The 12,289-nt window shown below is 41.1% G+C and overlaps 1 protein-coding gene across 1 annotated transcript in view; it reads right to left on the reverse strand.

Annotated features, from left to right (window-relative positions):
• The window catches only part of mon2 (MON2 homolog, regulator of endosome-to-Golgi trafficking), a 77,897-nt gene extending 67,458 nt beyond the window's left edge, over positions 1 to 10,439 (reverse strand). Inside the window, exon 1 of the mRNA XM_062993084.1 lies at positions 10,007 to 10,439. Within this exon, the coding sequence (XP_062849154.1) occupies positions 10,007 to 10,117 (111 nt within the window). The 5' untranslated portion in view covers positions 10,118 to 10,439. The remainder of the gene's footprint in view (positions 1 to 10,006) is intronic.
• Between the last annotated feature and the right edge of the window lie 1,850 nt (positions 10,440 to 12,289).

The raw sequence follows: 12,289 nt of genomic DNA on the forward strand, positions 1-12,289 counted from the left end.
TGAAGCAGGAAACAGTGCTTTAGAAGTCGCAGTGGGGCAAACTGAAAATCGCCCTGTTGTTGCTACTACTACTGTTTACAGTTTCAGTGACATATCTGCTCTATGTGCTCACCTTCAGTTAACTCCTCCTACTTTCACAAGTACCCATGTGCAGTTGGAAACAGACAATAGCACAGTAGGTACAGTACAGAGAGTTCTGGATTTGGATGCATACCCTTTTGTTTTGGAGGGTACTGTGCAATGGAAAAGATGCATTAGTGATGAACAGTGATGAACTGATGCAACACTGGTCTTAATGCAGGATTGTATGGAACTGGAATTGAACTATCTATTATAATATCATTTTCACTGTGTATGTTACTGTTAGTGAATGACAAGACAGATTACATGCATTAAAAACCTTTTCAAAGCGCCTCCAATAAGACGAACTGTTTGATATGACGTGGTAAAAGCAACACAGACAGTACGAACAACGCGCTTAACATGCACAGAGCTTAATGTGACTTAATGTACTAAAACAACGGCCGAGGATTTCTATTAGTGGAGAGAACTTATGAGCAGTAATAATTAAGAGAGGTTTAGTGTCCCTTTGTTAGCCACGTTAAGCTTTTTTTATAATAAGCATTTTAGACTCTCTTGAAAAAGCTGATTCTCAGCGTTTTTCAGCACCCCGAGCCATAACACACAAGTTTAAAAGTGAAACAGTGACGAAAATCCAGCTAAACATAAATGTATGTGGATGCTTAAAGAGTGGATTTGACGGTTATTTCACACAAATGCATATTCGTGTCGTGGTGCACTTTGATAACGTTTTGCCGCACCGCTCAAGCCAAGCGCTCGCGGTTTTGCTACGTCTCATTTGAATGTGCCCTTAATGTCACAATCAGATCAACACTGAAAATAAAGTGGAATCTGGACATATCTGTAATGAGCGCACCTGCTGTGAAGATCAGCAGTGTGGTTCGGTTACGGAATCATCGATTCGCAAACTTGACAGACATAGAGACGCAGATAATTGACGTGTCAATTCTTCTGAACTGACAGTCACCCTTTGAGCATTAATTCCATCTAGATGGAAGTGTTTCCATTTATTACAATTTCTTCCTTAGAACTGCCAGTTTCACAGTAGGCAACCTGTTTTTGTCTTGAAATCATGATGCCAGGTGCATTTCGGTCTGGTTTTCTGAGACCTGCACACTTTTTTTTTTTTTTTGGGAACTTACCCAGAGTCATGGCACTTTTCATGAGGGAATGGCCCTGGACGAGCAAGCTGCACCAGAGGCAGTGTGTGTGGGCTGCACCAGTTGGTCGGGTGGGCTGATGCTCATGCATTGCCATCCCCAAATTCTGAGATTTTCTTTCCTCTTTTTTTTTCCTGAAAACTGGGTTGTTACAGGCTTTCTTAGCAGCTTACTATTTTGTGACAACCAGTTTTCATTTCTGCATTCTCCCTGTTCGATAAACTTTCTCTGTTGCTGGCTGCAGATGTTTTTATACCTTTGACTTTGTTACTATGTTTCTGTTATTTTAGCCACCTTATTTACTTTTCCATTGCCCCTTTTTATTCTACCTTGGTTTAGCATCCTGCGCTTCAGTTTATTTATATTCTTGCACATGCAAGCTACACCTAAGAGGACACATAGGACTTTCCTAAACAATTTTGTCAACATAACAAAGACATCTCTGGTGATGTCACAAATTTTATATACTACTAAGTACCCTTGTTGTGGAATGTAGCCTAAAGTAAGTGAATCTACACATACACAAAAGAAGTATACAGGAGTATACACTACAGAACCGCAAGTTGACATGCCTACTCACTTAGGGGTTTTTTTGCATTGTTTTGTACACTTTAAACACTTTTAAATAACATAAATATTTTTGATTACCTTTTGCCTTGATGACGAATTTACATACTATTGGCATTTTTTCAACAAGCAGTATAAGTTATTACCTAACATTCTAAGGATTACAGATGGCTATTGTGTTATATATATATATATATATATATATATATATATATATATATATATATATATATATATATATATATATATATATATATATATATATATATACTGTCATAAAAGTGAGTACACCCCTCACATTTCTGCAGATATTTAAGTATATCTTTTCATGGGACAACACTGACAAAATGACACTTTGACACAATGAAAAGTAGTCTGTGTGCAGCTTATATAACAGTGTAAATGTATTCTTCCCTCAAAATAACTCAATATACAGCCATTAATGTCTAAACCACCGACAACAAAAGTGAGTACACCCCTAAGAGACTACACCCCTAAATGTCCAAATTGAGCACTGCTTGTCATTTTCCCTCCAAAATGTCATGTGACTCGTTAGTGTTACTAGGTCTCAGGTGTGCATAGGGAGCAGGCGTGTTCAATTTAGTAGTACAGCTCACACACTCTCTCATACTGGTCACTGAAAGTTCCAACATGGCACCTCATGGCTAAGAACTCTCTGAGGATCTTAAAAGACGAATTGTTGCCCTACATGAAGATGGCCAAGGCTACAAGAAGATTGCCAACACCCTGAAACTGAGCTGCAGCACAGTGGCCAAGATCATCCAGCGTTTTAAAAGAGCAGGGTCCACTCAGAACAGACCTCGCGTTGGTCGTCCAAAGAAGCTGAGTGCACGCGCTCAGCGTCACATCCAACTGCTGTCTTTGAAAGATAGGCGCAGGAGTGCTGTCAGCATTGCTGCAGAGATTGAAAAGGTGGGGGGTCAGCCTGTCAGTGCTCAGACCATACGCCGCACACTACATCAAATTGGTCTGCATGGCTGTCACCCCAGAAGGAAGCCTCTTCTGAAGTCTCTACACAAGAAAGCCCGCAAACAGTTTGCTGAAGACATGTCAACAAAGGACATGGATTACTGGAACCATGTCCTATGGTCTGATGAGACCAAGATTAATTTGTTTGGTTCAGATGGTCTCAAGCATGTGTGGCGGCAATCAGGTGAGGAGTACAAAGATAAGTGTGTCATGCCTACAGTCAAGCATGGTGGTGGGAATGCCATGGTCTGGGGCTGCATGAGTGCAGCAGGTGTTGGGGAGTTACATTTCATTGAGGGACACATGAACTCCAATATGTACTGTGAAATACTGAAGCAGAGCATGATCCCCTCCCTCCGGAAACTGGGTCGCAGGGCAGTGTTCCAGCATGATAATGACCCCAAACACACCTCTAAGACGACCACTGCTTTATTGAAGAGGCTGAGGGTAAAGGTGATGGACTGGCCAAGCATGTCTCCAGACCTAAACCCAATAGAACATCTTTGGGGCATCCTCAAGCGGAAGGTGGAGGAGCGCAAAGTCTCGAATATCCGCCAGCTCCGTGATGTCGTCATGGAGGAGTGGAAAAGCATTCCAGTGGCAACCTGTGAAGCTCTGGTAAACTCCATGCCCAGGAGAGTTAAGGCAGTTCTGGGAAATAATGGTGGCCACACAAAATATTGACACTTCAGGAACTTTCACTAAGGGGTGTACTCACTTTTGTTGCCGGTGGTTTAGACATTAATGGCTGTATATTGAGTTATTTTGAGGGAAGAATAAATTTACACTGTTATATAAGCTGCACACAGACTACTTTTCATTGTGTCAAAGTGTCATTTTGTCAGTGTTGTCCCATGAAAAGATATACTTAAATATCTGCAGAAATGTGAGGGGTGTACTCACTTTTGTGATACACTGTATATACTGTATATACACACATTTTTTTACATTAAAATCACCTCCTTGTTTCTACACTCACTGTCCATTTCATCACCTCCACTTACCATATAGAAGCACTTTGTAGTTCTACATTTACTGACTGTAGTCTATCTGTTTTTCATGCTGTTCCTCAATGGTCAGGACTCTCCCAGGACCACCACAGAGCAGGCATCATTTAGGTGGTGGATTATTCTCAGTCCTGCAGTGACACTGACATGGTGGTGGTGTGTTAGTGTGTGTTGTGCTGGTATGAGTGGATAAGAGACAGCAATGCTGATGGAGTTTTTAAACACCTCACTGTCACTGCTGGACTGAGAATAGTCCACCAACCAAAAATATTCAGCCAACAGCGCCCCGTAGGCAGCGTCCTGTGACCACTGATAAAGGTCTAGAAGATGACCAACTCAAACAGCAGCAATAGATGAGCGATCGTGACTTTACATCTACAAGGTGGACCAACTAGGTAGGAGTGTCTAATAGAATGGACAGTGAGTGGACACGGTATTCAGAAACTCCAGCAGCGCTGCTGTGTCTGATCCACTCATACCAGCACAACACACACCAACACACCACCACCATGTCAGTGTCACTGCAGTGCTGAGAATCATCCCCCACCCAAATAATACCTGCTCTGTAGTGGTCCTGTGGGGGTCCTGACCATTGAAGAACAGGGTGAAAGCAGGCTTAAGAGATATGTAGAGAAACAGATGGACTACAGTCAGTAATTGTAAAACTACAAAGTGCTCCTATATGATAGGTGGAGCTGATAAAATGGACAGTGAGTGTAGAAACAAGGAGGTGGTTTTAATGTTATGGCTGATCAGTGTGTATATATTACACACACACACACACACACATACAGGGGTTGGACAATGAAACTGAAACACCTGGTTTTAGACCACAATAATTTATTAGTATGGTGTAGGGCCTCCTTTTGCGGCCAATACAGCGTCAATTCGTCTTGGAAATGACATATACAAGTCCTGCACAGTGGTCAGAGGGATTTTAAGCCATTCTTCTTGCAGGATAGTGGCCAGGTCACTACGTGATGCTGGTGGAGGAAAACGTTTCCTGACTCGCTTCTCCAAAACACCCCAAAGTGGCTCAATAATATTTAGATCTGGTGACTGTGCAGGCCATGGGAGATGTTCAACTTCACTTTCATGTTCATCAAACCAATCTTTCACCAGTCTTGCTGTGTGTATTGGTGCATTGTCATCCTGATACACGGCACCGCCATTGGATGCACATGGTCCTCCAGAATGGTTCGGTAGTCCTTGGCAGTGACGCGCCCATCTAGCACAAGTATTGGGCCAAGGGAATGCCATGATATGGCAGCCCAAACCATCACTGATCCACCCCCATGCTTCACTCTGGGCATGCAACAGTCTGGGTGGTACGCTTCTTTGGGGCTTCTCCACACCGTAACTCTCCTGGATGTGGGGAAAACAGTAAAGGTGGACTCATCAGAGAACAATACATGTTTCACATTGTCCACAGCCCAAGATTTGCGCTCCTTGCACCATTGAAACCGACGTTTGGCATTGGCACGAGTGACCAAAGGTTTGGCTATAGCAGCCCGGCCGTGTATATTGACCCTGTGGAGCTCCCGACGGACAGTTCTGGTGGAAACAGGAGAGTTGAGGTGCACATTTAATTCTGCCGTGATTTGGGCAGCCGTGGTTTTATGTTTTTTGGATACAATCCGGGTTAGCACCCGAACATCCCTTTCAGACAGCTTCCTCTTGCGTCCACAGTTAATCCTGTTGGATGTGGTTTGTCCTTCTTGGTGGTATGTTGACATTACCCTGGATATCGTGGCTCTTGATACATCACAAAGACTTGCTGTCTTGGTCACAGATGCGCCAGCAAGACGTGCACCAACAATTTGTCCTCTTTTGAACTCTGGTATGTCACCCATAATGTTGTGTGCATTGCAATATTTTGAGCAAAACTGTGCTCTTACCCTGCTAATTGAACCTTCACACTCTGCTCTTACTGGTGCAATGTGCAATTAATGAAGAATGGCCACCAGACTGGTCCAATTTAGCCATGAAACCTCCCACACTAAAATGACAGGTGTTTCAGTTATTTTGTCCAACCCCTGTACATTTACAAGCATTACATAAAGCATAAGAAAGTAAGATTTCCCAGAAATTACTCAGTCTGCAGCTGGGATACTTTCTAAATCTAAATGAAACAATAAAAGAATAATAGGCATTGATTTTGGAAATGTACAGCTCATCAGTGGGGTTATTCCAGTGTAAACATTTATCCTGGTGCAGCATGATTCTAATATAGATTGGGTCATGTATAGAGATGGACCGTTCAGCGTTTTTGGGGCCGATTCCGATCGCCGACCACCTCTCAGCGCGATCGGCCGAAAGCCGATACTGATGTAGGGCGGGGCTATATGCCACGGCAGGGCAACTTGCAATTTTTAGCGCAAGCAAAAAATGAAACATGGTCTAAACTGGTTTATTACCATTTTTAACGAACTCATGTGAAACAGCATATCTTTAACAAAATTAGCAGTAAATCAAACAAATAGAGCCAATACTGCAATGATTATATTTAGACCATTAATTAATTTAAAACAAAAAAAGTAAATTAAATAAATGAAGTCAAAACTGCAGTCATTAAACGCAGACTCTGGGTTATTTTAAACGAAAAACTTCAACCATCAAATCTCGAATTGTTTTAAAACGAACTCGAATAGTTTTTAAACAGTAAATTAAACAGTCAATAGTGCAATACGGGGCGTGCACAAGCATGGATAGTGAAAGATTGTTTAGCGTCGCTTCAAATATACTGACTGAAAAGAGGAACAGACTGTCATCCCATAAAGCTGAAATATTACTATTTGTGAAAATAATTAAAACAGGCCCAGTTGTTTAATTTCAAACGTTCCATATTTTATATAGCTGCTGTTATATTTCATGTATAATTAATTCAAGACCTATGACAACTGCGTGATTTCAGTGACGCTATGCAGACAACATTTGAAAATAACCCAGGGTCTGAGTTTAATAACTGCAATTTTGACTGCATTTATGTAATTTACAGTTTTTCCGTGTTAAAATAATTAATGGTCTAAATTGAATGATTGCAGTTTTCTGATACTCTCTGTATTCAGCCGCCTGGGGTACTCTTAAGTGCTGTATCAGATTAGTAGTGTTAAATGTCTTTGTTTTGGTTCCCCCGCGAGACACGTTGGTTTTACAAATTTTACAAAACGTCCTGGATGAGTCGCCAGACTGACGACATGTTTCCTGTCCGCATATGCCGCACCATAAACTGTTTCTTTATCCGCTCGCGATCGACTCTCGGGATCGGCTACATTTGAGAAATATCGGCCGATCGCATATTTTGATTAAAAATCGTCCAATACCGATACATAGCCGATCGATCCTTCCATGTCTAGTCATGTATGTTAATGCTATGATACGCCCATTTTTTATTTTTTATTCCAATATACACTACTAGTTACACGTTTTACACCACCTAATTTTCCCAGAATTTTTATTATTTGAGCAGTTCAGATCTGGTAAAAAACAAAAAGAATTTAGCCTATTAAAAACTGAAAAGTATTGTAATTTCAGAGTAGTTACTAATCATATTTCTTTATTTATTTAAATTTTTGCGTCATGTTTTACACACTTTGGTTACATTCATGACAGAAACGGTGGTTACTTGTTACACAAGATTCATCAGCTCACAAGTCAATGTCAAACACAGTCATGGACAATTTTGTATCTCCAATTCACCTCACTTGCATGTCTTTAGACTGTGAGAGGAAACCAGAGCTCCCGGAGGAAACCCACACAGACACGGGGGGAACATGCAAACTCAACACAAAAAGGACCCAGACCGCTCCACCTGGGAATCAATCCCAGGACCTTCTTGCTCTGAGGCGACAGTGCTACCCACCGAGCCACCGTGCCCCCTTACTTGGAACCGATTGTGTGGAGAAAGCCAAGATGTCACTGAGTACAGTTTACAGAGTACACCATCAAATGGCACTTGAAAATATGGGAAAATTCTGACAGTAAGAGTTGGAAGACATAAAGCAACAACAGCACCAGAAAAAAAGTGTTTGAGAGTTAACAACATGTGTGATACTTCACAAGTGATCACAAGACAAAAACTTCAAGCACAGCTTAACACTGGGTAAAGTAAGCAAGTCTCAGTTTCATGCTACACATTTGTCAGGTCAAATAGCAGTAAAAAAAAGAAAAACCATTGGTACAAAGGCAAAATAAAAAAAGAGACTGTCTGGGCCATGCAGCACTGCCAGTGGACTACTGAATAATAATAATAATAAAAAAAGGTCTTAAGAACAGATAAATTGAAATTCTCTTATTCAAATACAATAAACAAAATCAGACCAGTTTCTCCCACACATCATGTTTGGATACATTTGGAGACATTTTTTACACATATAGCTTAAAAAATTAGATAAATATGAGAGGTTCCACTAGTTCCTTTATTAGGCTATGGGGGTGTTTTCTGATCCAACATCTAAAACTGCTTCTGACAATCCCAATATAATTTTAACACTAATACTATATTAAGACAATAAAAAGTACCTATGAGGTTTTCTACTTATGGTCCATTTTGTCTCTCTTTTTTAATTTGTTATGTTTCATTTTTATTAATTTAATAATTAATTAATTTACTTCACTTTATTCTTTTAATTGATTTATGTATTAATTTACTTGCATTTCTCTCAATCTTTTTTATTATAATATAGAATAATATGATACTACTTTTCTGTTTGCTTTTAACATGTCACACCTGGGTGTTTTTGCTCTGTGTTAGTATAAATGATACAATCTGCAGAGCCTGTCAACATTTGATATTTTTAAAAATGTATAAACAAACGTTTGAACAAAAACGATTTAACACAGGTAAAGGCATTTTATTCTAATTAGTGTAAAAGTTAGGCTTCAACGTAACATTTCACATGTATACACCAGACTGTGATCTTGTTGGACATACCTTCCATCTGCCTGTGCACCTTTTCGAGCCTCCACTCTTTAGGCAAGGCATTCAGTAAGTTTTTGGGACGTGTATGAGGAAATTTGTGCTAATTCAGTCAAAAAATACATTCTTATTACATTTTACATTTGTGGCATTTAGCAGACAATTTATCCAAAGCACCTTACAATTATGACTGAATACGATTTGAGCAAGAGGGTTAAAAGCCTTGCTCGGGGGCCCAACAGGGGCCACTTGGCAGTGGTGGGGATTGAACTAGCAACCTTCTGATTACTAGTCCTGTACCTTAACCACTGCTACCACCGTTCCAACTGATCCCAAATGTGTTTGGTTAGATAAATGTAAGGGTTATGCGCAGACCACTGGGGTTTCACTTGAGCAACCTCGTCAAACTTTATGCACATGGGTACAGTCATTTAGGAGCAAGTTTGTTTGTTTACTTATTAGGATTTTAACGTCATGTTTTACACTTTGGTTACATTCATGACAGGAACGGTAGTTACTCATTACACAAGATTCATCAGTTCACAGTCATGGACAATTTAGTGTCTCCAATTCACCTCGGCACGATGGCTAAGTGGGTAGCACTGTCACCTCACAGCGAGAAGGTCCTGGGTTCGATCCCCGGGTGGGGCGGTCCGGGTCCTTTCTGTGCGGAGTTTGCAAGTTCTCCCCGTGTCTTTGTGGGTTTCCTCCAACAGTCTGAAGAAATGCCGCTAGGCTAATTGGAGACACTGAATTGTCCCATAGTTACCTAGACCAGTGCATTGTAGTGCCGGTCCCAAGCCCGGATAAATAGGGAGGGTTGTGTCAGGAAGGGCATCCGGCGTAAAACGGAAGCCGGAAATGCCGACCCCGTAACCGAAAAAACGGGACACAGGCTGAGGAACAAGAAGAAGAAGAAGAAGTGTCTCCAATTCACCTGACTTGCATGTCTGTGGGAGGAAACCGGAGCACCTGGAGGAAACCCACACGGACACGGGCAGAACATGCAAACCCCACACAGAAAAGACGTGCTACCACACAGGTGCAAGCATGTCATTTATATTACGTCAGTGATTTTACACACCTGGTAACACCTGGGTGGCAGAAACATCTGAACTGAATTATTAGGATAATAAGAGGAGTGTCCACACTCATGTACAGACCTTTCAACAGAGTAATAAGCTACGAGTCGACATTATACTGGCTTTAAAGACAACAGGAAGCTTTGTACATGCTAACTGGTTTTCATTATGGGATAGAACTTCTCTTATTAACTTCAGTACCTCTTTAACAGGGGGGAATTTCTTCTTGCACTCCATGGACAGTGAGCGCAGGTCCGTCTGCATGTTCTCCAACAATTTCCTCACCGCCTCGGGACTCGTGGTAATCGACATTTTCCCCTCTTCTCTATCGTTCCTTATAAATACAGAAAAGGAGGCCAGTTCCAATAGCCACAATGCTTTGATTCTTCCGAGCTGCCGAAAAAAATGACAAGGCTATATGAGCCAGCACACAAACGTCCATTGACAGTGCCAGTGTGCAGAAGCGATTTCTACATATATGTGTAGAGAATACCACTGATACGATCCACAGCGCTCCTCATCATGTACATAAAGAAAGAAACCACTCCGATCCCACAAGCTGAGGACTGATTCATTAATATACCCTCAAGTTTGATGCATTATGCTTTCTCTCTCCATGACCAGACCCAAGCTTTCGATCCCACAATGCCTGTGAACTGACACGTCACATAGACTTCCGTAAACAGTAACGGAGTCTGAAGAAAAAATTTACAGCGCCCCCTCTCGGAATCTCAACAACATAGCGTAGTTGGGCGGTGGTCATTTTTTTTTATTTCTCTTTAGCATGACTAAATTCTAAAGATGCATATTCATTCATGTTTAATAAAACATTTAAAACATTGAGCATAATGCGTAAATTTATCCCCGCATAATCACACGCTCAACTGTTAACTCACTCATTCCCAGCTACCGGCAAATTAGACAAACCGATCCACCTTATGCATGTTTTGCAAGGATAAATAAAACTGGATTGCAAAGAGGAAATGTCTTTTGTTTATATTCTAGTTACACTTAAATGTGACTGGATCAGTAAGTAAGTGATACCTTGCGATAAATCGGTGTGTGTATAGTCTATCCTTACTTTGTGCCCACTTGTGCCCAGTGTCCTGTGTTTCCAGATGGGCTCTGTACCCAACATCATCACCCAACTCTCTGCATGCTTTGTTAGCCCCCTTTCATGCTGTTCTTCAATGGTCAGGACTCTCCCAGGATCATTACCGAGCAGGTATTATTTGGGTGTTGGGTCATTCTCAATAAAGTTGAATTGAATTGAATTGAATTCTCAGCACTGCAGTGATACTGACATGGTGGTGGTGTGTTAGTGTGTGTTGTGCTGGTATGAGTGGATAAGACACAGCAGCGCTGCTGGAGTGTTTAAACACCTCACCATCACTGCTGGACTGAGAATAGTCCACCAACCAAAAACATCCAGCCAACAGCGCCCCATAGGCAGCGTCCTGTGATCACTGATGAAGGTCTAGAAGATGACCAAATCAAACAGCAGCAATAGATGAGCAATCGCCTCTGACTTTACATCTACAGGGTGGACCAACTAGATAGAAGTGTCTAATTGAGTGGACAGTAAGTGAACACGGTATTTAAAAACTTCAGCAGCGCTGCTGTCTCTGATCCACTCATACCAGCACGACACACACTAACACACCACCAGCATGTCAGTGTCACTGCAGTGCTGAGAATCATCCACCACCTAAATAATACCTGCTCTGTAGTGGCCCTGTGGGGGTCCTAAGCATTGAAGAACAGGGTGAAAGCAGGCTAAAAAAGTATGTAGAGAAACAGATGGACTACAGTCAGTAATTGTAGAACTACAAAGTGCTTCTATATGACAAGTGAAGCTGATAAAATGGACAGTGAGTGTAGGAACAGGGAGGTGGTCATAATGTTATGCCTAATCGGTGTATATGTGTGTGTGTGTGTGTGTGTGTGTGTATGTATTATAACTATCACAACCCAAATTCAAAAAAGTTAAAATAGTATCTAGGCAAACTGTAAATAAAAACCAGACAGCAGTGATTTTCAAGTTATTTTGACCTGTATTCAATATAAAAATTTAAAACTGTACAAAGTTAAGACATTTAATGCTCTACACTCTAAATTTGATGGCTGCAACATGTTCCAAAAAGTTGGAGTATGGACATGTTTAGCTGTGTGTTTTAACAGCTTCTGTAATAATTTGGAAACTAAGTACACCAATTGTTGTAGTCGTTTAAGTACAAATTTTTCCTATTTTTGTTTAATAAGACACTTTTCAATGAGATTTCAATGAGAGACAGGTGTGGACTGCAGGTCTGTCAATCAAGCATCTTCACTTTTTACCATGAAGCCACACTGTTATAATGTGCATAATGTAATTCAACATTATCCTGCTGAAACAATATAAAAGACGTTGTCCTGATGGCAGCATATGTGGCTCCAAAATGTGACTGTCCCTCAGTCCACAGTTTTAGAGGTGGCCTCATCAGA

The sequence above is a fragment of the Trichomycterus rosablanca genome, chromosome 1 (genome assembly GCF_030014385.1).
Source record: "Trichomycterus rosablanca isolate fTriRos1 chromosome 1, fTriRos1.hap1, whole genome shotgun sequence".
In the NCBI taxonomy this organism is placed as follows: domain Eukaryota; kingdom Metazoa; phylum Chordata; class Actinopteri; order Siluriformes; family Trichomycteridae; genus Trichomycterus; species Trichomycterus rosablanca.